We start from the raw sequence: 27,884 nt of genomic DNA, 5'->3' as shown, positions 1-27,884 counted from the left end.
CAATCACTGAGAAGGTCACAGCACCGGATCAGACTGGTTTGGTTCAGTTGCATCAGGCTTTTGCCAACTGACCCTGGATGACAGGTGCTGTCATTTAGATCACCAAGATCTGTGCACAAGATGCACACCATATTTACTTTGTTTCCCTGACACCCCTTCTCGTCTTGTGTACAGATTATTTATTTACAATACATTTTACATGGTTACATTACACATCATGCAACACATTGGGTACAGTTACAATACCAAGCTTAGGTAACAGGTTTCTATACTTGTGCAAAGTACCTGCTTTGGTTAAGATGTCTGCACAGTTGCGTTCAGTTGGTATATATTCCAATCTAATGTCACCTTTCTGAACTAACTCTCTCACGTTTTGGTATTTAACTGCAATGTATTTGGTCCTAGCCTTCATGCTTTCCATGTTAGCCATATGAATGCATGTTTGGGAATCTTCTAAGATTTTCACAGGCTTTTCATACACTGCATTCAGATCAGATAACAATTGTTGAGTCCACAAAAGTTCTGAACAAGTTTCAGAGAGCGAACAGAACTCTGCTTCTGAAGTTGACAATGCTACAGTGTTCTGTTTTCTAGCTTTCCAGCTAATGACAGAGTTTGCATATTTAATTAAGAACCCTGAACATGACTTCCTGTCACTTTCTTCCGCAAAAGAGCTATCAGCAACTGCTGATAAGATATTACTGTCATCAGGACAAATCAATAACCCTTTGTTACATGTTCCTTTTAAATATCTGACAACTCTTTTGACACCTTGCCAGTCACGTAACGTTGGCTTGGACACTCTTCTGCTTAACACACTTACTGCATAAGCAATGTCTAATCTTGTCCAGTTACTTAAAAACAGAAGACTTCCTATTACAGAACGAAAAAGGTCAGGTTTATCAAATAAAGTGTCACATTCGGTTTTGAGAAAATCTACAGACATAGGAGTATCAAATGTTTTAGCATCAGTTACACCACATGTTTTAACTAACTCTCCTATTTTCTTAGATTGTAGCAAAACAAGACCACCTTTCGGATTGTGAGCTATTTCAATACCTAAATACGATTTCAGATATCCTAGGTCTTTCACTTTAAAATACTTGCTTAGCTCATGGTAGACAGAATCAATTGTCTCATCAGTTTTAGCTGCAACACATAAATCATCAACATACACCAATAAGATGATTTGGTTGTCATTTGAACCTTTTGTGTAAACACATGGATCAGCAACACTTTTCTGGAAACCAAGGTTTAACAAACAATCATTTAAGCATTGATTCCAATTTCTTGCGGATTGACGAAGCCCATACAAAGACTTCTTCAAAAGAAGCACCTGGTTCTTTTGCTTAGTTTGAAAGCCAGGTATTGGTTGCATATAAATCTCCTGATTTAAAGGAGCATTAAGGTAAGCAGTTGTAAAATCATAATGGCGTATCTTCAAACCTTTCTTAACTGCTAAGGTAAGATACAGTCTTAAAGACTCACTTTTAGCTGTAGGAGAAAAGGTTTCTTCAAAATCTTGCATGTAGGTTTGACTATAGTCCTGTGCTACGACACGTGCTTTGAAAATAACACTTTCATCAGGTAAGGCCTTTCTTCTATAAACCCACCTAGAACCTACAACTTTACAACCTTGAGGCTTCTCTACTTCCTCAAAAACATTTTGCTCAACCAAGGAATCATATTCTTTTTGCATTGCTTCTTGCCATTTTTGCTGCTCCTCAGGATCTCTGGTTAACATTTCATTGTAAGACTTTGGTTCAACCCAGGTTTGACACACTCTAACTGTCTGTGTGAACCCATATCTATCAGGAGGATCACCTTTATTGTGTCTTTCAGACCTTCTTGGAATAACTGGGCTTTGCATGTCAGCACTATTTTGCTCTGACTCAGTCTCATCCTCCTCTTTCACTACAGTTTCTGTTTTCACAGGAGGTGAGCGAGCATGACCTTGAATAGGCGAAGGAGGAACCGGTGTTGACTGGTTGCTGCTAGAAACAGCACGTTGATCAGACAACAGGGGCAAAAACACTTCAGTATTAGCATGGATTTGCTCCCAACCAGCATGGTTCTCAAAATTAGCGCTTCTAGAAATCACTACATGGCCAAAAGACAGAAAAAATCTATAACCTTTAGTTTCTGGCTGGTAGCCAATGAACCTTTAACGCCGGTATTTGGGTTGTCCTTTCCTTCTTTGTTCCTTTGGAATGAGAACATTTGCAAAACTTCCAAAAATCCTCAAGTGCTTTAAGGAGGGTGCTTTTCCAAAAAGCAAGTAATGGGGTGTTTGATTGATTGTCACACTCCACAATCTATTTATGAGATAGGTAGCTGTGCTAACAGCTTCACCCCAAAAGTGAAAAGGCAAGTTTGCATCCATCAACAAACAATCACGCATGGTTTGCAGATAGGAAATCTTACGCTCAGAAACTCCGTTCTCAAACGCAGAAAAAGGATTAGTTTTCCTGTGAACTATGCCTTTTTGGGCCAACCAATGTTGAAAATCATTGCCCAGGAACTCTCCCCCCCTATCAGATTGTAATCTGGCTACTCTATAGGGAAAATTGCGTTCAACCATTGCCACCCACTGTTTAAACTTCTCAAAGGCTTCAGCTTTTGTCTTCAACAACACAGTATAAGTATACCTGCTGAAATCATCCACCAGCACCATGAAATATTTGGCACCACCTTGTGTGGGAGAGAACGGGCCAGTTAGGTCGACATGAACAAGAGAAAACGGTTTCTCTGTTTGTCTTTGACTGACTGCAGTGGAGGGGTGAGCTTTCACTTTAGCTTTACTGCACACTGCACAGTCAAGATACTTGCGGCATGGCTTTACATTCACGTCACATACTTTAGCAAGTTGCCTTAAAGTAGAAAAACTGGAATGCCCAAGTACTCTGTGTAAGGCATGGACACAGTTGTCATGCATAGGACGGTTAGATAGACAAGAGACATGTTCTTCACTGCCTGCATTCTTGGGAATCATTTTATATAACTTATTCTCAAGCTTTCCCTTTGCACAGACAATGCCATTCAGTTTCACATAGCACATGTCATCCACAAAATCAACTTTATAACCATCATGTGTTAGACTGGCTACAGATAACAAACAAAAGTCTAGATTTTGCACTAACAATACATTTTTAAGAGACTTGCCTAAGGAAGGCACAAACGCAGTTCCTTGTAGGCTAACTTCCACTGGACTGCCGTCAGCAAGGCTTACGTGAGCAACTGTTGATTCCTTTACGTCCTGCAGCAGGGACCTGGAATTTACGATGTGCTCAGTACAAGCAGAGTCAATAAGCCAGGAAACAGTCTTAGAATCTTCAGCACACGTAACCAGCAAAGCAGATTCAGCTCTGTCTTGCTTCTCAAAGAAAGGCTTCTTTTTCTATTTCCCCTTCTGTTGCCTCAATTGGCTAGATCCAGAACTTGCACAATTACGGGCTAGATGTTTGTCTGACCCACAAGTGTAGCAACGACGCACAGCAAAGGATTTATCAGACGTAGCCTCTGTCACGGCTTTTCCTCTCCGGACACCGACAGGCCGAGCACTGCTCTCTCCAGCACATTCCTCTAAGCGGCATTCGCGCTGGTAATCTCTCTGCTTCTGCCACTCCAGCAGACTGGTAGTAACGAAATCGAAAGTAAGCTCGTCTTCTTTCACATTCTGTAAGCTCAAAACAAGCTGCTCCCAAGAACTGTCCGAGGACAAAAGGAGGAGATAAGATTTATGAGCTTCTTGGAATGCCAGACCTCTGCTTTCTAGCTCAGCGAAAAGAGTCTGCATAGCCTGCAAGTGAGTTGAGACACACTCACCAGCCTTCAGCTTCAGGTTATACAGTTTACGCGTAAGTAGAACCTTGGAACCCGCTGTGTCCCGCTGGTACAGCCTCTTTAACACCTCCCAGACGTCATAGGCACTTACGGCGTTCTGCACATACACCAGCTGAGAATCAGCCACTGCCAGGATGATAGTAGCTCTTGCTTTTTCATCAGCTCTCCGTTCTGCTGCGACTCCGGCGGCGGGGGGTACTTCAACAATGCCCCACAGGTCATCTCTGATAAGATAACTCTTCATTTTACAGCTCCACGGCATGTAGTTCGTCCCGTCCAGCCTCTCAAAAGGCAAACTGGTAGCTGTAAACGCCATGACTGCCTCTGTTCCACACACAGCCCGTGCACTTCACACCAACAACACTCCTCAGCACTACCTTACTCCCGTGTAACGCCACACTCTGGGCCCATAACCTGACAGAGTAGGCGGTTTATCAACGGATAGGTGCGTTACCAGAGAAAGATAAGTGCAGTTGAAAACGGCTTGGCACAGCAGATGAATAACTCCACACCACACAGTAGCTTCACTTCAAAGAAGTTTACTTTCAGGTGCAAGCTATATACAGTGAACATCAAGGAACAAACCGGCAGCATGCCTCGCAGTAAACAAGAATCCCTAACAGATAATGTGCACTGATAGTGCTCTGCTAATATACAAACACTGCCCAATCACTGAGAAGGTCACAGCACCGGATCAGACTGGTTTGGTTCAGCTGCATCAGGCTTTTGCCAACTGACCCTGGATGACAGGTGCTGTCATTTAGATCACCAAGATGTGTGCACAAGATGCACACCATATTTACTTTGTTTCCCTGACAACCTCACCAAACTTGGGGAGTATCATGACAGTACTTGTATGATACCCTGAAATTTTGGTGACAGTAGCTCTAAAACTACGCCCCTCACAGTCACCCAAAGAAATTTCCCCAGATTCAGTGCTCTGTAGTGGCTGGCTGGCTCCATTGCAGCCAAAGGGAAATTTCTGTGGGAGGGCTGTGGAGTGCACATTTCTCATGGTAAACCCACAAAGCTTTCAGGGTGTCTTCAGGATAGTCTCTTCATGACCCCATCCAGGTTTGGTGACCGTTGCTTCAAGGGGTTCAATGTTATGGGTAGGGTCCATCTCCCACTGCCCCCCATAAGCAAAGTTCCTCAAACCTGGATGGTGTCATCCAGAGACTCTCCTGAAGATACCCTGAATGTTTTGTGACTGTACCTTGATAAATGTGCACCCCACAGCCCTCCACCAGAAATTCCCCATTGACAGCAATTCAGAAGTCACTGCAGAAAAAAGAATCTTGGGCAAATTTTTGGGGGTGCCTGCAGGGGCACATTTTTAGACATATCAGCACCAAAATATCAGGGTCCAAAGTTATGGACCTTCAAAATGGTAGCCACCATCTCCTTAGCTCCCATTGGAAACAATGGGGGATAGGGGGCCCCCTTTGAGGGTCCATAACTTTGGCCCCCCTGAACCAAACTGCACCAAACTTGGGGGGGTGTCATCAGGACAGTCTCCTGATGATACCCTGAAATTTGGTGCCACTAGCTTTAAAAATTCCGGTTTGCATGTTTCACCGCTCTTGCACATGAAGCCTGCTGGAGGGAGTGAGCGGTGAAACACGCAAACCAGCATTTTTAAAGATAGTGACACCAAAATTTCAGGGTATCATATAAGACTGTCCTGACATACCCCCCCAAGTTTGGTGCAGTTTGGTTCAGGGGAGCCAAAGTTATGGACTCTCAAAGGTGTAGTCCCCTGGCCCCTATCAGCTCCCCATTGGAAACAATGGTGGATAGTTGCACCCCTTTTGAGAGTCCATAAATTGAACCAAACTGCACTAAACTAGGTGGGCATCACTGTGGACAGTCACCTGATGTGAGGGATACCCCTAATAATTCAGTGCGTCGATAATATCTCAAAAAAATAAGCGCCCCCTGCAGGCACCCCCCCAGAAATTTGCTCAAGATTCTTTGTTCTGCAGTGACTTAGCTGTATTGCTGTCACCGGGTATTTCTGGTGGAGGGCTGTGGGGTGCACGTTTCTGAAGGTATAGTCACAAAACTTTCATGGTATCTTTCAGGAGAGTCTCTGGATGACACCATCCGTAATTTAAAACTCTTGCTTCAGGGGGTTTGATTCTATGGGACCCAAAAACTGTAGGGCCTATCTCCCCACTGCCTCCTGAAACAAAGTTCCCCTGTTCGCTCTCTCCGCTAATCCGCGTTCTGGCAACGATCTGCTTGTAAGTGGTATAGACCCCATTAGACAGTTCAAAGTTGATCCGAGGGGAGGGATGAGGGTTGAAACCCTGACTCCATTTCCCGCCCTGGAGTGTGACGCTGGAATTTGGGTAATCAATCAGCTTCTGCAATGCGTGCACAGCCTTTCCTTAGGTTTCTGCTTCTGCTTTTGCAATCAGGCCAGCAGAAGAGGACATAAAACATTAAACAGTCAATGGGAAACTTTGAATTGTTAATGGTTTACACAGGTAACGACACTGCTTGGGTACAGTTAAAACAGTTAAATGTGTCGTTAAAATGAATTGTTGAAGGCTTTCATCAAGCCGGATATGTTGTAGGGAGTTTTCTTTGTTATGGTCAGAAGCTTAGCATTCTGATCAGCTTCCGTATCTGTGGCTGGTGCATCTTCAGAGGATCTGAACCTTCAGATCCTCTGAAGACGCTAAAGCCACAGATGAAGCATGAAACGTCAGGAGAGAATGCTGCTAGAACACAGCCATACAACCCGGAAACCACACAGCACCCCAGTTAAGCACCTAAACTTTTACATGCTGGTTTTGATCATGCCCCTACAATGTGCATGTTTCTTGCAGTGGAAAAAGGTCCACGAATCAAAACACGCCAGCCAATCAGGGGAGACCACGGGTTAGCCTGGGCTTGCCTGGTAGTGGGGATTAAGCTAACAGTTCCAGTAATGGGTGTGTGTGCTAAGGGATTGTTGGGGGAGGGGCAAGGAGAAACTCCAAGGAAGAGGACACAGTTTCACAAACAAACAGGGTTTGATACGTGCAAATTTCAAGTGGGGATTCGGACTATAGTAGTTGAGAGGGACTAGGGAACCGGCCAGGAGTCTTAAAGTTACAGAATAGATTTTGACGTTCTCTCTCTCTTGTCAGGGGGGATCAGGAACAGGTACAGGAGCAAGAAAGTCAACCTTCAGATAATGTGCAAATGGCAGAAGGTCTAACCCATGGAATGGGTTCTTTGCAAAAAAACCCTCTAGAGGAGGTACATGTGGATGGTGGGAGGGGATTCCCCTGGTGAGGGGGGGAATAGAAGCAGTGATTTGCAGGTCTGACAAGATGACTCGAGAGCAGTGCTGTGAACCTTGGGTAAAAATCCATGATCTCAATAGAGAGGCAGAGAAGACTTGTCAAGTCCACTCACTGTTAACACCCCTTTCTCTGTTGATCAAACATGTCCAAATGGCAGCATAAGATGGAGCTTTCGGGACATCAGAAGAGATTTTCAGGCTCTGGGAAAGAAGCTGGAAGGATTCTTGATGCACAAGTTGTCATTTCCATCTCTACTCCCAGCTGGAGGGCGTGGGCCCAGGAGAGGGAGAGAAAAACATAGGAGAGGTGAACCACTGGTTTCAAGTAGGTGCCACTAGGAGCATTTTGGCTCTTTGGACCATGGTCTACTTGCTTCATGAAGATGGACTACTGCAAGTGGGATGGGTTGTGCCTCACTGCTACGGTCCAAAAATTGTGCTAGGAGGCTCACAAACCTGATCAGGAGGATTTTAAACTGACTTATGTATAGGCGAGAGACAGTATTCAAGCAGGCAAGAGTTCATCAAGTACTCAGAGATAATGGTCCAGTTAGGTTATAGAGAGAACTGACAAATAGTTCTAGGAACCCGAGAGGGAAATAACCCAGCCAAGCAGCCAGGAGGAATCCTTCAACCATGGTCTTAGATGTCTCTACACAAATTGCATTGTATTGAAATTGTATTATTCTTTACAGAATCAGGCAAGTCATACTAGCCTGACAAGGCCTTTGATCTCCAGATAGCAAACCAAAAGGCTTTCAATAAATTGCCCAAAAGGAGCCAGCAGTCCAATGGTAGAATGAACAAAGGATTGGCTTACAGCATGCGCAGGAAACGAAGTTTACCTGAGGACCCAGGAGACAAAGGAAAGGATATTCAAATCTAAGCTGGGCTGGAGGGAGCATCTCTGGAGCCCAGGAAACCAAGGCCTGCCAGGAATCATGCTGTTAGCTGAGAAATATCTGTACCAAAACGTTTTCTTGCTTTCTGTTGTTTTCTTTCAATACAATCTTTGAGAACTTAGCAGTTTTATAAGTATCTGGAGAAAAGAATCCATGTCACAAGACCAGGCAATTCACAGAGCATGAACTCTTAACATGGCAAAGCAAATATTATTTAGTAGGCATCACTGAACCTAGTGGGATGAGTCTCACAATTGGTATTTAAAAATAGACCAACTACAGAAGGAGAAGGAGTAGCATTGTATGTCAGGTATGAATACACCTTTGAGCAGGTCCACCACTTAAATCCTGGAAGCCAGGTTGAGAGCATTTGGGTAAAAATTAAGGTGAAGAGAAAAATGGGTGATCTCTACTTCTGGTAGGCTCTATTAAAGACACCCAAGCCAGACTCGAGTTGAGTTTATGATTCTTTCCTGGAACCGATGAACAAACTTTCAGCAAGTAGAGAAGTAGTGGTATAATTGAGAGATTTCACCATTCTGGATATCCTGGGTGTTAAATTCTGCCTAGCTTATTAGATTCAGAGGCATAGCTGGGCCAAACTGTGCCCAAAAGAGATTCCATATTTTCTCGGCTTCCCATGCCCCCCCTTATCTAGAGCTCTCACACGGCTTCCTCTCTTTTTTCTCATTTTCATTTGTTCCTTTCCTTTTTCAGGCTGCAAGGGTCTCTTCTCAGTAAAAGGTCTGATAGGGAATCCATACCTCCCAGTGAGACCCTAGAGCCCTGCTATCCTGAGAAGTGTATTTCCTCAGGGCATTTTAACTGAGAGCAGGCCCTTTGCAAGCTCCTGGAAAAAAATGAAAAGAAACTAAGGGTAAAATGGGGGAAGGGAGGAAGGGCTTCACCTTGGGGCTGGCAGGGGGGGGGTGCCATGGGGAAAGGGAGAGGTCCTGGGGGTGATTTTTCACATATACCCAGGCATGCGCCCAGTGCACGGCTATCCTCTGTTCCTCATTGTGGTTTCCGCTTTGCACTCATTAGGTCCAAAAATTTTCTCACTTGCTTTGTAGACCATTTCATGATCCAGAAGGTAGAAGAGATAACAAGCATATTGGCTATATTTTAGGATCTGGCCCCAACCCCAAAATGATATCCTGGCTACTGGGGTGGAGGTGGAAGGATTTTTAGCTGGGAAGGATCAAGGTTCTCCTGGACTGGCCTTTTGCAGTGGGAAAAGTGACACCTGCGCCATCAGATCGTGTGCCTCTAGAGTAGTTTAGGAAAGCTGCTTTCACTTAACTTAAGAAACTACGAGGCATGATCCTATGATTAAGAATACTAAAAGAGAAGAGGGTGCATGGTGGATGGTGGATGGGAGTTTCTTAAAAGTGAGATCTTGAAGGCACAATTTAAAACAGTAAACTCCCATCGCCTTTTTTCAGATGTGAAGAAAGATGTATCTTCTCTGTTCGTGCCGCATTTCCTTGGATTTAAATACCCAGAATTTTGGCAAAGGTGAGGATTAGATTTGCACGCAGGGACCCGAGAGCAGCTATCCCATTCCCCCCACTTTTGCTTCCTCCCCTACTTTTCTGTCTCTCACTCTTTTGCTCTCCGGCCACCCCTTTTCTTACTCTCTCTCTCCTCTGTGCCTGTCACTTTTTCTCTCTTTCAACCTCTCCCATTCACTCTCTCTGCCCCATTAACCTCTCCTCCACATACCTGCTAACTCATCCCCCATAGCAGCACTGGCTGCAGAAATCACAATGGGTCTCCCCACTACAGAGATGAGTTCCCAGCTCAAGTCAGGAAGTACCTGGATATCTGAAGGTAGACCCCAGCTGAGTTTAATGCCCTCACATCTACTCTATGCAGCCATTTTCTCCAGGTTAACTGATCTGTGTCACCTGGAGATTGCTCGGAATCCCAGGAAATATCCAGCAACTACCTGGAAGTTGGTGACCCTAACTATACTTCAAATCCCATTCACACCAGGCTCAACCCCTCAGTTCTCCAGGAATTACCAACCTGGAGTTGGTAACGCTATCTCATACCCACCCAACAGCCAACCTATTTCTATCTACCCCTTTATATTCACATGTTCCTCCCTTCGGCCCCCACCTGGCAACCTCTGCCTTGGAAAACTATGACTGAGATTTGGTTTGCTGGCCACAGGGTCCAGGCTAGTTGGATGCCAACCCCCATGTCCTTTCCCCTTTCCATGCCTCATTCTCTCTTTCTCTACCTTTTATCTGCCTTCCATCTCCAGATACAATTATTATGTATGTATTTTATTTGTACCCCAACATTCTTCATAGTGGTGACCAAAGCCACTTACATTATTCTCCTCTCTTTTTTATACACTCAACACACCCTCTGAGGTTGGTTGGGCTGAATGTATTTGACTAGGGCAGAATCACCCAATGTCCTTCCTCAGCTAAACAGGAATTTGAAGCTGGATTTCCCAGACAGATTCTGAAGTTCTAAACTCCTTGTACGCCTGTTGTTGAACAGTAGTCAGAAGCCAGGCCTAGTTGGGTCATTCAAGTCAGGTGGTATCTAGCTACCCAAAGGGACCACTGCATGAGAACAGGCTCTGTTGATACAATCAATTTAATGCTACCAACCATCTAAAATTATGCTGCTTTTCAAAATTCCTCGGGATTTCTGCCATTCCTACCACCATTATGATTCAGGAATAAAAACAACAGTTGTTCCCTTCAGAAAGTAAAAATGGTATTTGGAGCATGAACTTACAGGATACGTTTCGGGCCTTCCAGTTGAGAAAAATAATATCGTGAGTTGTCCGGTGGGAAGAACTCATCCCCCGACAAAACAATTATGTACTTGGTTACATTCGCATATCGCTCATTGTATTCTGGAGAGGGAAAATCCAAAGATTACTTGCTATGGCAGGTGGATGAAAGTTTCTCCTCAATTCTGATTCCAGTTGAGCAGAACTGAAGAAGCGCCACTGCTCACCACAGAAGGAGAGGGGCCTCCCTTCACAACAATCACCACCACCTCTATTAGGCATTTAAAATAGGCTCTAGAGCGTTACCAGACAAGAGGGGCCTCCCTTTCCATCACTGATGGACTTCAATGAGCCCCTTTGAAACTCTCCTTCCCATCACTGCTCTTTTTCTCACCAAAAACTTAATGGGTCTCTGCAAAGATGCTTCCTTACCCAGGGGGTCCAAGTGAGAAGCCAGCTCCTGGAAACGGGGGTTGTCCAACTCTTGGGTTATATTCATCTTATAGAAAGGTCTCATCATGTACGACCAGCCACAATACGCTCGGTAATGGTGTTTGAAAGACTTCAGAAAAGGAGAATCAGGCAATAGAAAAACAGATTACTAAATATTTTTTCTTTTTTCTATCGATTGCATTGAGCAGCCAAGAGGAGAAAGACTAGGCAGCTGTGAGAAAAATCATGGAAACAGGTCACAAGCAATATACAAATTGATGAAGGATGTGAAGGCACTGCTTGCAAATGTCTGTGATGGGAAAGTTTTTAGAGAACTTGCTTTATGGAGATACATGACTGCCAGTTCAATCTCACCTCTGTGAAATTCAGGAAATCCATGCCTACGGGAATTATTGCTTCAACCCTCTTGTCAACTGCTGCTGTCAGCCAGGAGATCCACCCACCCTTCAAGAAGAAGAAAAGGGTACAAGATGGAGATGAAAGTGGGTGGGGAAGAAATAAACAGTCACCCAGTAGCTGCTAGTTTTCTTAGTGGCCCTCATTAGGGCAGGTGGAATACAAACTATGCAAATAAAGATAAATAAACTTTTGAGATTGCGAAAATGGAGCTAGGGGGATGACCCAAACACACACCAATAACGATAACAAAGTTTGAACAACAACTGCTATCCTCAGGTTATCCACTCACACTTACCAGGCCCAGGCCCGCTAATGTAAACTTTTTGACGTTGTGACCATACTCTTTCTTCACGTAGTCCGTGATGGTGTCCATGGCTCTCACAACAGCCTGCCGAGACAAAACAGGAACATCATCTCCTCATGGGGAGCAGGAGATGTTGGCATAGAGGTTGCTTGTGTGGTACATCTTCAGAGACACAAGCCAAAGGCCTCCCCAAGAAAAAGTGTTTAATTTATTCCAAAGCCCAGCAGGATTTGCAAAGCTAATAATTATGAGACAAGCAACACGCTGCAAACCAGAGTCATTGATTTTGTACATTGGTGTCACTTTATTCAGATAAGTATGATGAGAAGTCAGACCCTTATAATTTGATAACTAGGGCAACAGTGCTTAACCATTTCTGTTGAAATGCTACTTTGCTTTGGGCAAACACCACTCTGGGGGGCTCTTGTTCTTTGCATGTGGAGTAACGGAGATCCAAGAGATGTGAATATTTTTCCTACCACACCTCTGGAAATGTCTCACCATGGCCCTTCTCCCTTCCCACAAGAGTCTTCTCTAGGGCCTGCAAGGATCATGACCTCAGGGCAATGTCTCTGGGTTCCAAACCAGAAACCAGAAGAAAAAGCTGATAGTTCAAAAAGCTTTACTGTGACTGGCCCAAGGTCACCCAGCAGGCTTCATGTGGAGGAGTGAAAATTTGGATCTGCTTTTTCAGGGTACACTTCATTGCTCTTAAGCACTACTCCACACTGGCTCTCTCAAGGCAGTTTAAAACAATATCAATGAAACCATGATAAAAGACATAACAAAACAATATAAATAAAACTTGAAGATAATTGGTCTGTGTCCCATTAAGAAGCATTAGGTAGACCAGTCCTCTGCATGGGTGCTCGTTCTCTTATACCACAGAGGACAGGTCTACCCAATGCTTCTGAATGGGAGGCTGACCAGTCCTCCAAGTGGCTATGATGCTTATGTTGTGTCCGTGTAGCTTCAAAGATATCTCATTTAAATCAAAACAAAACAATCACTGCAGCACCATAAAATGCTGGGCAGGAAACTGAAACTGATGAGAGCTGTAACAGTCAGGCAGGAACAATAAGACATCTCCTGAGCTCTGCACAGTCCAACAGAAAGGAAGGTTGCAGATGAGTCTGCTATTTAGCGTCCTCAAGATAGAATGGCTTAAGCAGAAAAAAGGAGGTCATGAGAACATTTCAGGAGAAAAGCTGTGCAGACTTCCTCCCCAAGATGATATTTTTTGCATCCTCGTGACGTCTTATTTGTGCTGTACAGAATGGGAAACTCGTGACTTACGTTCTGGTGCAGGCAAAGGGGTGGGATACTTGTGACAGGCTGCTTAAGAAAGGTTTAATTTTAAAGGGCAGTTCTGACAGAAAAGGAATGTAAAGAGTTAACCGTGAGCTCCACCTGATTGGCTGGCTGGGACTCCAGCTGTCTAGAAAGGACAGATGGTGTTTTTGTAGGCCAGAAAGGGACAGGAGAGACCAGAGAGAAAGAGTTCTCATAGCAGAGAGAGTGAGAACTTTGCTTGACAAAAGACTAGATAACCCGTTTCTGGTGAAGGACTGGGAAAGCCAGTGGTGGGAAACCTGAGCCTTACTCCAAACAAAAATATAATCACAGAAACAATAAAACACATGGAGGGCTTGGTTATAGATATTTGCAGAGAAAACACCTAGATACGAGCCATAGAGTCTCTGAGGATGTGTGTTATACAATAGGCAGAGTCAGGAGTGGGATCCTGGTGGGATACCCCAGAGCCTGCTCTGTGAAGCCCAGTGTGCCTCTTCTTTAGTGGAAGGAGTAGGATATCTAAGTATATGCATCTGCGGAAGGAAGATTTCCCTGAACAAAGTAGTTTAGGGAGCAGCAGTGGTGTAGTGGTTAAGAGCAGGTGCATTCTAATATGGAGGAACCAAATTTGATTCCCCGCTCTGCCACGAGCTGTGAAGGCTTATCTGGGGAATACAGATTAGCCTGTGCACTCCAACACACGCCAGCTGGGTGACCTTGGGCTAGTCACACTTCTTCGGAGCTCTCTCAGACCCACCTACCTCACAGGGTGTTTGTTATGAGGGGGGAAAGGGAACGGAGATTGTCAGCCCCTTAGAGTCTCCTTACAGGAGAGAAAGGGGGGATATAAATCCAACTCGTCTCTTCCAATTCTTCTTCTTAGTGAAGGAAATTTTATAAAAATTGAGTCAAAAACCTGTTTGTAACAACAAAGGTATTTAACTTAGGACTGTCGGTAACTAAAGATTAATCAAAGTATTTCTGCAGGGGGGGGGAGCTTATTTTCTCTGAAACTTATATTCTTGTAAATCTGTAAATAAGCGTTCCATCTTTATTAACTTGTTAACAAGTCTCATGGAGTCTTTTAAACAGTGTCCAATCCAGCCTGTCCTGAGTAAACAGATTTTGGAGGGAAAAGTGAAATCTCCTTACAGTGTTAATCCGTGTTCCCTCAGAGGTGGCAGTGAGAATAAGTCTGACAGGCCCTCTTGAAGAGCTTAGGGGTGTGCCTGCTCGCTCTCCATTCAGCACCTACGCCACCTTTACCAGAGATGGCTTCGGGCGACGATCATACTTTTGCAATTACCTTGACGATTGGGAACTGCACAAGAACGTGCGCGGGGGCAATCGTGTTATTCATGAACCTCCGCCATGAACATGCAACTATATCATATCCAGTGATGTTCTTGCATCTTAAAGGATCATCCTGGCACAGAAGCAAAAAAAGAAGGAAACATAAATGTTGCATCAGCCTGGATACAGAAGCGAGGCCCTTCCCAATTGAGTAGCGCCTTTTCAGCTGGGAGGTCAGAGGGAACTTTCAGCGCAGATAAGGTCTTCTGTACTTACATGGAAGGTGAGAGGCTGGAAAAGAGCCCCACTCAGCACAGCCACGACCCTGCAGAGAAACCACAGTCACTTGCATATAGAGTATAACATGAGCCCTCAGGTTCTGGACTTTAAATTGGAGAAGGCTTCTGAGAAAAAGACAGCTGGAAACAAGATAATTTGAAGTAACATGAAACCATCTCAACTGGTCCCTAGATAGATGAGGTTATGACCGTCAAACTCCTGTTTTAATTATATTTATAATTACATTGTATTCCACCATTATGGATTGAATGACTTATGTAGGAAAGAGTTAATCCCCAGGTTAGTCAATCTTTCTCACACTCAACTACCTCAAATGGTTGTAGGGAGAATGAAATGGAGGAGGGATTGGAATTCCATATGCCCATCTAACCTCCTTAGATGAGAAGCAAGAGAGAAATTTACAAACAACATTCAAACATGCATTTGTTTAGGGCATCTGCATTTGTCATGGTTCTTCATTCTCATGCTGGGAGCACTCATCTCCACCCACAGCCCAAGAGCAGCTGTCCCAAGCAAAGATAAAATGATTTTTCCCACTTAGTGACCCTGTGCACATACGATTTTGTTCCCACAGCTGTGTCTGTAAGGGCTAGAAATGTAAAAAAATCATCTGCAATGAATCCATCCTTTTGATCAGTCATGATCATAAGTAGGCAAGATTCTGAAATGGATATTCTTTGACTCCAAAATTTCGGCACAGTAATCTCCAGTTTATGGCTCCAGACCATTTTATCCACTTCAGATTCTGAGAAAAAGAAATGCAGAATTTTCCATTCATATTATCATCATAAACAAAAGCTGTATGTCACCTTTCTGCCCCACACACCCCTCGCTCCAGGACTCACTCCAAAAGCTGTCAAAATATCATTCCTTGAATTAGTACTTACCATCCAGCCACTTCTGGGAAGTCATGTTGATTGTATCATAGTAGGCTAATAAGCCATAAAAGGACAAAATCTCCCTGTCAATGACGGTATAGTTGTAGTGGGGGTCAGGAAGGTTCACAAATTCATCCAGCGCCTTCAGGTCTATCAGCCAAACAGTCGGCAAGAAAGCAGCAAAGAGGAGAAGGGTCAGAGGATGCATGTCCCAGCACTGAGATGGACCCTTTGCCAGTCCTTTTCTGCACAGCATTTCCTGCCTCACTACTGACAGAGAGGACACATCCACAGTCCTTTTCAAAGCTCTGTTGGAGTAGCTTTCCAAAGGGATGATGCACACTGAAGCCTCCCTGTGCTTTAAGAACTCGCTCAGTCTCCCCGGGGGCTGAAATCACTGGCAGAAGTCCTGCCAAAACAATGACCCATTTTGTAAAATTACCCCATGTTCCAAAGGAGGAACCGGGAAAGAGCTTCTTGCTTCTCGGCACCGCCTTGACATTTAAGAGAACTTAAAGCTATTGTGGTGTCGTGTTTAGAAACGTGGACTAGGATTTGGCAGTCCCAGGTCTAATGTCCTCTCTGCCACTGAGGAACCCTGGATAAGCCGCTCTTTTTCAACCTAGCCTCCCTGTTACTCCCCCTGACTTGGGATCCTTCTTCTGTTCTTTCATTTGATGCCACTTTAGCCATAGTACATCCCTCAGCACACTTGCCCTCCTGAGAGTTTCACTGTCAACTTTAGGTGTGTAAAGCAAAGTGGATTCCTCTTATTTACTGTTTTCTTTCATTTTTTTACCCACAGATGCAACCAGAGAGTAGATCAGTTTCCAAGCAACCTTTTCCTTGGATCATACAAAGTATTGAGTTGATATGTGGGCTGAGGATAACAGGGGCATCACGAGGCAAACTGGAGCCCTGGGCAAAACCTGAGTTGGATGACCCCCCCATGGGCGGCCACCCCACCACAACCAAAATTTTTTACTTGTGACAGGTCATTGGTGCCTGCAGGGGGTGCATTTTTAGACATATCAGCGTCAAAATTTCAGCGTATCATCAGGAGACTGTCCTGATACTACTCCCCAAGTTTGGTGCATTTTGATTCTGGAGGGCCAAAGTTATGGACCCTCAAAGGGTAGCCCCATCTCCTTAGAATGGGGGATGGGGCACCACCTTAGAGGGTCCATAATTTGCCCCCCCTGAAACAAACTGCAACAAACCTGGGGGTTATCATCAGGGCAGTCTCCTGATGAGACCCTGAAAGTTTTGAGACTGTGCCTTCAGAAATGTGCCCCCCACCCCAACCTGCACCCCCACCCCCACTCCATTGACAACAATGCAGAAAACTCAATGCAGAACAAAGATTCTTGGGCAAATTTCTGGGATGTTCCTGCAGGGGGCGCACTTTTGGACGTATTGGCACCAAAATTTCAGGGTATCAACTGGAGACTATCCTGATGGCACCCCCAAGCTTGGCACAGTTTGGTTCAGGGGGTCCAAAGTTATGGACCCTCAAAAGTGTAGCCCCCATCTCCTATTAGCTCCCATTGGAAACAATGGGGGTTGGGGCACCCCTTTTGAGAGTCCATAACTTTGGACTCCCTGAACCAAACCTCACCAAACCTGGGTCATAGCATCAGGAGAGTTTTCCAAAAAATCTCTGAAATTTTGGTGCTTCTAGACTAAAAACTGCACCCCCTGCAGGCCAAAACGGAAAAAAACACTGAAAATAGAAAAACCCCACAAACCAACCTCCATTTTTGGCGCCCACCTCAAGGGGGCGCCCAGGGCATCTGCCTACTTTGCCCAATGGGAGTTACGACACTGGAGGATAACACAGGAAGTCACATATTTGGGCCTGTCTGCAGAGACTTATGGACCCCAAGGGGTTCCAGAACATCCTGCAAGAGTCACCACCTACTGATGACTCTCTCAAAGAGCTGGTAGGAAGCTGAGAAACGAAGCTCTCTAAAGCAACTGGAATTGTTGCACCATGGCATCCTCTACATCCCTGGTCCAAATCAGCTTCTTGGTATACTGAGGAGCTGAGGAGGACTAAACAGGAACTGGGATGACTGGCGCGAATGTGGCGGCGTACTCACAATGAGGAATCAAGACACTAGTTTACAGAGGGTATCAGAGGAAAATGATCTAACCCTAACCCTAACAATGTGTCTTGCCATCTGGAGCATTTAGCTGGATTGTTTTAAATGGTTTTATGATTTGTTTTTATTGATTATATGAATTTTATGTATGATTTTACGCTTTATGCCATTGTAAGCCACCCTGAACTCCACGGGGGCAGGGCAGGGTGTAAATGTAAAAATAAATAAATAAATGTACTAAACCCACATATATTTATTGAGTTGGTCAGCATGATCTGTAATGCCTTCCCACTCAAGTCTGAGAGCTGACAGAGATACTAGAACAAGGAGGTGCATTGTCACGAATAGTTACAATGTTTGTTATTTCAGCATTTCGGGTTTCATGACTCTTTGATTAATGGCTTACGGGATCTTTGGCCTCCCAGACACATGCCCAGGAGAAATGCCTTGGGCGTATAGTTAGAAGAGTGTCAACATGTTCTTCTCCTAAATGTTCTGGGATCTGCAACTGGTTCTTCCAGTCACTAGAGTGTGCAGGATCCAGTGTTCTTTCGATGTTGCATTTATATTTCGATGTTCTTTCGATGTTCTTTCTTTCGATGTTGCATTTATATTTCTTTCGATGTTGCATTGATATCCTGCCCTTCCTCCCTGGAATTCAGAGCAGCAAAAGTGGTTCTCTGGCCCTTATTGTATGTACTGTCCAAAAGTTAAGATGACTAATTCATTTGGATGGAGGTTCTTCACCTTAGGCTGCAGTGGAATTCTTTGGAACAAGCCCTGGAAACAGCACCAAAAAAGCCCACTATATGGTTTCGTCATGTGGACGACCCATTCACAATTTGGAGCCACGGAGAAGAAGAACTAAACAAGTTTTTGGGCCATACTAACAATATCCATCCTAACATCCAATTTACTGTGGAAAAAGAAAATGAGGGAAAACTACCATTTCTAGATGTCTTACTCATCCACAAACCAAACCAAGAATTGGTCCACACAGTATACAGGAAAACCTACATACACTGATAGATACCTTATATACTCGTGTATAAGTCTACTTTTTCAGCACATTTTTTTGTGCTGAAAAAAGCTCCCCTCGACTTATACACGAGTGAACGGGCGGGGGGGTGAGCGAAAAGAGGCTGGGAGCTGAGGGTGTTTTTCTGCACCTGCTCCCGGCTATGTGGACACAAAGGCAGCTCCCAGGTAAGCCTTGGGCTGTTGCTTCGCTGCACTACAGGTTTCCAGTAGCTTCATCCACAGTGAATATTCAGTGAATAGGTGTGAATATTAAATATTAACTTTATATGTTACAGAATTTTTGTTCAGCCATACTCATTGGGAAATCCGCACCATTGGAGCCCATGGTGGCAGGAATCCCCCCCCCACACACACACACACACGGGGTGCCCTGGGGTGTAGCCACTGCCAGCACCTTTCTCGCCCCTCACCCAGTGTTTTTGGAAAGCAGGTGGGACTTCTGTCCAGCTGAGCTTGCAGGCCTGCAAAAAAGACTTGCTTTGGGGCAGCACCTGCCATTACCACACCAGCATTTTCACTGTATGATAAGCTATCCGTGTTGAAGGAGAACCTGTAGGGACTTTTTAAAAGGGTATCTCGTTGAACATCTTCCCTGTGAAACTCTGAAGAGATACTGTCTGTGAGAGTTCTATATTCCACTGCAGAACTTTTAAAGTTATTGTTGACACCATTACTGTTTTTCTTTGAAATAAATATTCAAAAACATTTTATTGGTATCTATTTTTATTTTTGAAATTTACCAGTAGCTGCTGCATGTCCCATCCTTGACTTGTACTCAAGTCAATAAGTTTTCTCAGTTTTTTGTGGTAAAATTAGGTGCCTCGGCTTATATTTGGGTCAACTTATACACAAGTATATGCGGTATCTACATAAAAACTCCAATCATCACCCAGGACAGAAAAGGAGCACAATAAAAAGTTTGGTAGATCGTGAACCCCACCTCCTTCAAGAAGAACTGAATCACCTAAACTGGGTTCTACAGGCTAACGGTTACTCTACTACAGACATCAAAAGAGCTGCAAGACCAAGAACAAGCCACATGAATAAAGATAAACTTGCTCCCAGTTCAGAGAGTTCTGAGAGAACCCAGCCAGCAGGCTTCATGTGTAGGAGTGGGGAAACAAAATAAGCCTTTTGGGGGCTCATAAAATTGAACCCACCCAGACCAAAGTTCACCAAGCCTTGATGCTATTACCAGGAGAGCCTCCTGGAGCCACCTTGAAAGTCTGGTGTCTCTACTTTGAAAAATGTGCAGCCTGTTTACACACTCAGAAATTCCCCATTGGCTACAATGGAGCCAAGACACTGCACAGCAGAGAACTGGGCAATTTCTTGGGGTGCCTGTCACAGGCGCAATTTTAAAGCTAGTAGCACCAACATTTCTTGGTATCTTCTGGAGGCTGTCCTGATGATACCATCTCCTGTTAACTCTCATTGGAAAAAATGGAGGAAGGGGCACCCACCTTGGGGGTCCATTACTTTGGCCCCCCCCCTCAACCAAACTTCACCGAACTTGGGTGACATCACTGGGACAGTCTCTGTGGATGAGGCCCGGAAATTGTGGTGTCCCTAGCTTAAAAAATGCATCCTTGCAGGCCGAAACGTAAAACTGCACCCAAAAAAAAGCCCAAATAAAAGGCATTTGGATCTACTCATATCTGTGTTTCTATTATATTCCGTGCCACCATATGGGATTTGGTACAATCTAAATTTGAGAAGGATCTACCTTAGCAGCGGTTGCCAGGAAACAGCAGAAGTGAAAGTTATAAAAGAAAACGCAGGGAACCCAGGTGTTGTTAATTTCCAAGAACAGAAGGGTTTTTATTCCTTGTTTCCAAAATCATAAAACAGTCTGACAGAATGCAGTGCAGAAACTGGATAACCAAAAGCTAACGAGTAGAGCAAACTGTTCAAAAGTATATATATATAGACATATTAACCAATCAAAGTAGTGATGCAACCACACCAGATGTGCTTAGTCATGGTTGCATCACCCACCTGAAACTAGGTGAAAGGTGGAGGATTGTACTCGGTGTTTCAAGCTGTCAAGTAGATTTTGCTGATCTAATTGTCAAGTCCTAACAACACAATCTCCATGTCTAACCCCAAACTGCAGTAGCCCTGTATTGTCGAAGGCTTTTCTTTTTGGAGGCCAGACTCTTAATGTCAAATCCCTATTGAGTCTCTGGCCTCACTTCCAAACTCAGTCCTCTTCGTGCATCTCCCTCCTAACCTCCAAGAATTCCTATTACAATTGGCAACCCTACCACCTACCTAGCCCCTTTGACTGGAGATGCCAGCGATTGAACATTGGATATCCTGTACATGAACCAGACGGTCCATCACTGAGTCACAATTTCTTCCAAATGACTGTTTCCATAGAAAAACTTCAGAATTGGGCCTTACGAATAATCAGGATTGAACAAATTGGACACGAATCAAAGTAAAGTTGAGACTTTACCATGCGATAGTCTTGGCGCATTTAGCCACCAACATTCATGTAGGCCACAAAGCAGACTTCTTACTCTGCCTTTTATCGATTTGAAGGAATATCAACATGAACTATAATCATGTACCATACAGCATTTTGTAAGTCAGTAATAATCGTCAGGGTATGGCTATAAAACCCCAGGATTAGGTTTTATTTCGTGTCCTCGTCACGAATTGAAACAAGATGTTCGTCAATGTATCAAAGTTCATTCAATCCTTTTCTTATTTTCATGGACACAAACAAAACCCCAGTGAACTCCACATACTTACAATTGTTGTATAAAGTATCTTTTTCTCCTCTTACCTCTAGGAGGACAACTGTTTTTCTTATTAATTATATAAAAAATAAAAAACACCATGATTATTCAACATTAAACCCTAAATTTTCGTATATAAACAATAATACAACATTTTCACAGGGCCCACCTAGATAGTTTCCAAACTGAATTCAAATTTCCCTTAATGGCTCTCTATCAGAGCAAACAAAAGGGGAGAAGAAAGAAAAGAAGAAGATGAGGACATCCAAAATATATTGTTCCAAGCTTTTTAAAAAAGTAATCAAACGTCTTTCCCAGTCATAGCTAAATTACACCGACAGAACCTCTCCTCTCTGGATATCAGATCCTCACATGAGAGTTAATAATACAAAAAAGAGTTTCCCACAGCATATACTGGTTAATTTGTTCCCAGCTGTGGTATCAGCTGTAATTGCGAAACGCCAGAGGTAGTCAATTGCAGAATTGCAGAACCTTTAATTGATCCTCATCTTCTTTTCTTTCTTTCTCCCCTTTGCTCGTCGATGAAGAAGAGCCATTCATGGAAATTTGAATTGTGCCTAAAACCATTCAGTGAGAATTTTACAATGAAAAATGTTGTATTATTATTTATATGAAAAATTTAGGTTTTAAATGTTGAATAATATGAATAAGTTTTATTTTATATAGTGTGTGAAAAAGAAATGTTCCTAGAGGAAAAAAAAGCAGCGAATACTTTATACAACACCGTAAGTGTATTGGGAGTGGTTCTTTGGGTTTTGTTTAATTATATGAAAATGAAAGGATTAGATAGACTTTTATTTATTGACATTTGTATTTGTACATTTGCAGATTGGCCTTTGACAAAGGATCGTCAAATAAAACCTCCAATTAGAGGTTTTATAGCCATACCTGACGGTGTACCGACTTTACAAAAAATCTTTCTTGTATTTTTATGATTGTAAGATAATGTTGAAATGTTACTCACCTAGTGAGTTGTACGCATGGGTGTAATATATCTGACAGTACCTGTTGCACACCTGCCTTGATTATTATGGTTTATCGATTTGAAGGCAGCTTTCGATACTGTTCCTAGATCACTCCTCTGGGCCAAGCTTGCTGCTTTTGGAGTCGATGATAGACTCTTCCTTATAAGGTACCAGCTGCCATATTAAATGTTCTCAGGAAGGTGTCCTTACTGAGCCCATTCACTCCACCAGTAAGCAAACGGCCGTGTGTGCTGGGCCCTATTCTCTTCAACCTTTATTTGAGCGGTCTTCCTTCAACACTGGTTGGTTCTAATTTTCATGCTCCTTAAACTGTACTCAAATCATATATCAAATCTACTATATGCAGATGATCTTGCTCCTACTCTCTCGGTCCAGAGTTGGATTGAGGCGGCTTATGAAGTGCTTTGCAGAGTATTGTGACTCCAATAGACTAACAATAAACTATGAGAAGACCAAGATAATGGTTTTTACTAGATCCTGGAAGAAATATGATTGGAAAATAAACAATGTCCTTCTCAAACAGGTCAATCATTTTAAATACCTTGGTCTTCTTTTTTCACACAATTGTTCATGGATCCCCCATAAAAAAGCAATACTTGCCCAGTCATCACTCATAGTTGACTTCTGGAATCCTCCGCTTTTTCTATAGCAGAGGGCACTTTTTTTTATTCTTTCTGCCGCCGTGATTAAAAGATTTTTAATGTAAGATCTAATCCCAATTACTTTTTGAGGTTCCACCCTGGATCCAGGCTGTCAACCATTCATTCAATTCTCTTCAATCCATATTTTTCCATGTGACTATGGGATTACCTAACTGTGTCCCCTACTTAGCCCTCTATGTTTGAAACTCAAAATTCCTTGGAACTTAAAAGCCTGTCTTAGGGCCTTTGTACTCTTTGGCTGCGTTTTCATTCTCTTCCATCTGAACATTCCCTTGTTTCCTTAATTCTCTGCATTGTCATTGCATAATCCCCTTGGTTTTCTCTGATTGAAAATAAAATTGTATCTATTGGATTGTCTCTTGAATCACTCTACCTTCCTTCCTGCTCAGAAGCCGCATAAACTACCTGTAGCATAGACCGAATCTTAGATTGACAATTTGCAGAACTATATCTAGCAGCTAAAACAATTTGTTCTCCCACACAATTTTTAATCCCATTTGATTAGGGCTCGCATTTTGGCCCACTCACTGCATTTTCGGACTAACCCCTGCTCAAGGAGAGAGCCTTCTACAATTGCTAGATCTACTGTCATGCCATCTGCTCTACTAGCATGGCAGGTTTACTAACCTGGAAAAATCTAAAAGGTTATGTAGCCGTAATTCTAACGAAGTTGAACCATTGCCCAACCAGCGATTACATTGCAATAAAGTTGCTAAAATAAGATCTCAATATGTCAATCGACATCCTCTCTTCCAATATGAGGTAACAAATTTTGGATTTCTAGGATTATTTCTCTTGCTGAATAAACCTGATTCTGCTTTTTGTGAAGAGGTTGCAAGCTCTGTTATGTTTCCAGAGAAGTTTTTTTTTTCCCCAGCTCCATAACAAAACACCCATAAAATATTTTCTTCAGACCAGCACAAGTGACATTGCTGTGGTCTAGAAAACGTTGTCAAATTGGTTCTTGTTCGTTGTGCCCCAGCCCATCTGACTGACAAAAGGAACCGCCATGTCTTTGAATCACTGAGGTTGTTGCCTTAATGGCTGTCGCTCATCAAGCTTGTGGGGCAGGACTTCTTGCCTGCTGTGAAAAGTGTGGTCTGGGTCAGGGTGTCCTTTATTCTTCCTCTCAAACTCACTTTTTGCCGTGACTTTCCTTAACACACCTTCTAACATTCGCAGTGGAACCAGCCATAATTTCGCAAATGTTATGCAAAGAAGACTCAGTGAACCCATGACTTCTCCTGTGAAGATAACTCTTTATTTGCAGATTGTAGCTGTGATCCAGTTCAGCATGGAAACACACAGTGAGAGAATCCTCATTTCCCCCTGCTTTTACAATTCCGTTGTTTTCCCTGGGCTAGTATTGCCCTATGTGCGTGTGATATCTTTCCTTCAGTTGGTTAAGCTGCTTCCTGTGCTAGGGGAGTGGGTGAGATTTGGAATTATTAAAATGACAGTGGGAAAGAGACTCTTCCTTTCATGACAATTTACTAATAAAATATGGCAGAGAAACCCAGTCACTGATATGCCAGCGTCCGTCTAAGTTCTCTCCTTAACCAAGATGGGGACCCAAGAAAACTGGCATAGACTAGAAAGCTCTATTCAGCATTGAGAAATCCAGGTTCAAATTCCTGCTGAGCCACAACACTGAGTGGACTTGGGGAAATTTTAGCCCTTCTTGTAACTCTCTCAGCTTAAACTACCTTTCAAGCTTGTTTAGGAGATAAATATCTCCTCTGAGTAAATGACATGATAATGTCAGAAGAACTCTGCCAAAAACTCAATCGTGCTCCAAGCTTTTTACCCCCATAATAATCCCCTGAAGTTTGCTAAGTTCAAAAAGAGAACTGTTCCAAGTTTAGCCAGATTGCTTTCTGGACCAAGTGGGGAATTCAGTATTCAGATCACATCAACACAAAGTCCATCTGGCCATGTTGCACCAGTAGACCCATGAGATCAGCAAACAGGAATAAAAACCTATTTATTATATCAACCTCCACCAACACCCTTTTATGAAACATAAATTGCTGGAATAACATCTCTTGGAGGCAGTCAGACTATCGTTCCACGGCATCCATCTCCATGGCAGTCAGAACATGGATAAGTGTCTGGCATGATTAGCATCTCCGTTGTTTCCATGACATTACCCAATGTATTCTTTGGATAGGTAACCTATGGATGAAATTGCAGTTCCATTTAGTGAAGCCTGATAAGCTACTTGGGATATACAAGAATGGATTCGTGATGGAAAGTGACATTGAGTCACAACTCGCTTAAGGTGACCTTGTAGGGTTCTGGAAAGGGCAGCAACCTGTCAGTATCACTCAGTATCCCCCCTCCCTTTTCACACAAGGCCTGAACCTCTCCTGAAAAAGCTCTCCCCTACAGTTTCATTTTTTCTACCAGTGCGCACCTACCAGCAACTGATTACAATAAGCCACCTGGCCTTCACCTCAGGGATCAGATGAAAATTCCACCAGCCAGGTCCCAGGAGTAAGAGCATGCCAAAATCCAGCTAGGGGAAAGCTCTGCTAACTACGAGCAACAGCAAAGACATATGCAACAGGCCCAATACATGAATGTGGCTCAGGATCCCTAATACAATTCACAGTCTGGGCATAGCACGGATTAGAGGTTTGTGTTTCCTAACTCTTCCAAACGCTTTGCGGCATAAAACCTATATGGTCCATTCTGCATGGGCCACAAAGGACTGATCGTAGATTCCAGCAAAAAAAACACACCGCTCTGGGGGAAGATTCTCGCACAGCTGCCACAGCTGGAGCTAAGCCACAATGTCCCACATCCCCCACATGGGGTTTTGGCATCCACCTGGTGCTGAGTGGAATCTACACTGCATGGATACCATCAGCCCTGTTATTCTTTAGTTCCCCTTTTACCTCCTCCCGGCTACCATGGCTCTGCAGAGACTGGGCCTCCTGGCCTCTGACCCCGGGGACGTCATCATGGCCACATGGGCATGTCCCTATGGCTCTGAAGAGCAAAGGCAACCTAGAGAAGGTAAGAGGGGAACTAAAGGGGCAGCCCCATGGGCCGCAGCAGCGATGGGACCATTTCCATGACAGCTTGCATACTGCCCTGGGGGGTGCCCAAGCAGAGGTGGGATCCAGCAGGTTCTCACAGGTTCCCGAGAGTAGGTTACTAAGTATTTGTGTGTGCCGAGAGGGGGTAACTAATTGGTGATTTTGCCACGTGATTTTGGCCTTAGTTACGCCCCTCCTCTCAGTAGTAGCGCGCAGAACTTGAAGCAGTCTAGCAGGAAGTGCACCGGCGTGCATGGCAGCCTGCGCCTGCATGCATTCGTTTCCCGCCCAAGGACCAGTGCAGCAGCTGCGTCCTTGCCACAGCCCTGCCCAGGAATGCCCCGTTTGCAAGTGGATTTTGCCATTCCGCACAGCTTCAAAGAGCACTGAAAGCAGTTTGAAAGTGCATTATTCTGCTCGTGCAGAATGAGCCTGAGAGGAAAAGATCCTGAAAAGATCCTGATAGGTGGTCGTGAAAGAAAAGAGGGGAAACCTATTCACGGGGACAATCCTAGGACCACACAAAGATCTTGGAAATTGTTGCAGGGGGGACAGCACCTAGACATGGGACCGGAGAGTTCCTGAGGTTGTGTTAGCATAATTGCCGGAGTCAAGAGAGGGTTTAGAGAAACCCAAGATTTGCTTCCCCAAGCCCAGTGAGAAAACCTGAAGGGTAATGGGTGGTTCAGGATCTTGTTCAGGACTATGTAGGAAAGGTTTACCCTGAAGGACTTAACTGAGTGTATGAAAGTATATTTTAGAACTGAAACAGCCTTTTTGTGAAACAGCTAAAGCACTAAGATCTGAATGTAACATCTAAGTATTCTCTGCCTCAGAAAAAGAACTGCTTAAAACCTCTCTGTACCATCAAATTGAGAAGAACAAGCCTGTAAATAAATTCTTGTTTGTTTGACTGTTAAGAAGCCTCTCAGAGTTCCATTTTCCCTCAGAAAGGTGGCTGCCTACATTTCCTGACAGGAATTGCCTAAAGAGCTTGTGTATGCATGTGAGTGGGAGGGCGGCGTGCCTGGGCTATCCACAGCCATTAGCTGAGCCCTCAGCACTCCCTCCTGCTCGGCCTCTGTGAGTGAGACTGTGCTACAAATGCATGGCACATCTGACAGAACTTAGCCCCCTTCCACGCATCCCGAATAATGCCCTTTCAATCCACTTTCAATGCACTTTACAGCTGGATTTCACTTTGTGAAATAGCAAAATCCACTTGTAAACAATTGTGAAAGTGGATTGAAATGTCATTATTTTGCATGTGCTGAAGGGGTCTAAGTCTTTTACCTGGACAAGGGAAGGAAGAAGGGAGAGAAAAGGGCAAAATATGAAATACTTACCTGAACGAAAAGCCCTCTCCGTCTTTTTTCTGGAAAGGTCATTTCTTTCTTATAAACATTTCTTTTCTGCATGAAGATAACAGAAGAGGATGACCTAAAACCATTGAATATTGCCTGGGAAGCTTAATAGTTCTTACAGACTGGGCGGGGGGGGGGTGCTAGTAGAAGCGGGGTGTGGGAAGTTTTACCAACTCAAAAAATGCCCATG

The 27,884-nt window shown here is 43.9% G+C and overlaps 1 protein-coding gene across 1 annotated transcript in view; it reads right to left on the bottom strand.

The window, feature by feature from the left end:
• Positions 1 to 27,884, bottom strand: part of LOC125431257 (autocrine proliferation repressor protein A-like) — a 315,545-nt gene that overhangs the window by 103,554 nt on the left and 184,107 nt on the right. Inside the window, exons 2-6 of the mRNA XM_048494024.1 lie at positions 14,823 to 14,871; positions 14,560 to 14,679; positions 11,949 to 12,041; positions 11,609 to 11,698; positions 11,234 to 11,363 (exon numbers count right to left, since the gene is read on the bottom strand). Of these exons, the coding sequence (XP_048349981.1) occupies positions 11,234 to 11,363; positions 11,609 to 11,698; positions 11,949 to 12,041; positions 14,560 to 14,613 (367 nt within the window). The 5' untranslated portion in view covers positions 14,614 to 14,679; positions 14,823 to 14,871. The remainder of the gene's footprint in view (positions 1 to 11,233; positions 11,364 to 11,608; positions 11,699 to 11,948; positions 12,042 to 14,559; positions 14,680 to 14,822; positions 14,872 to 27,884) is intronic.

Source organism: Sphaerodactylus townsendi, linkage group LG04, assembly GCF_021028975.2.
Source record: "Sphaerodactylus townsendi isolate TG3544 linkage group LG04, MPM_Stown_v2.3, whole genome shotgun sequence".
NCBI lineage: Eukaryota > Metazoa > Chordata > Lepidosauria > Squamata > Sphaerodactylidae > Sphaerodactylus > Sphaerodactylus townsendi.
This window is presented reverse-complemented; position numbering and strand designations above follow the sequence as displayed.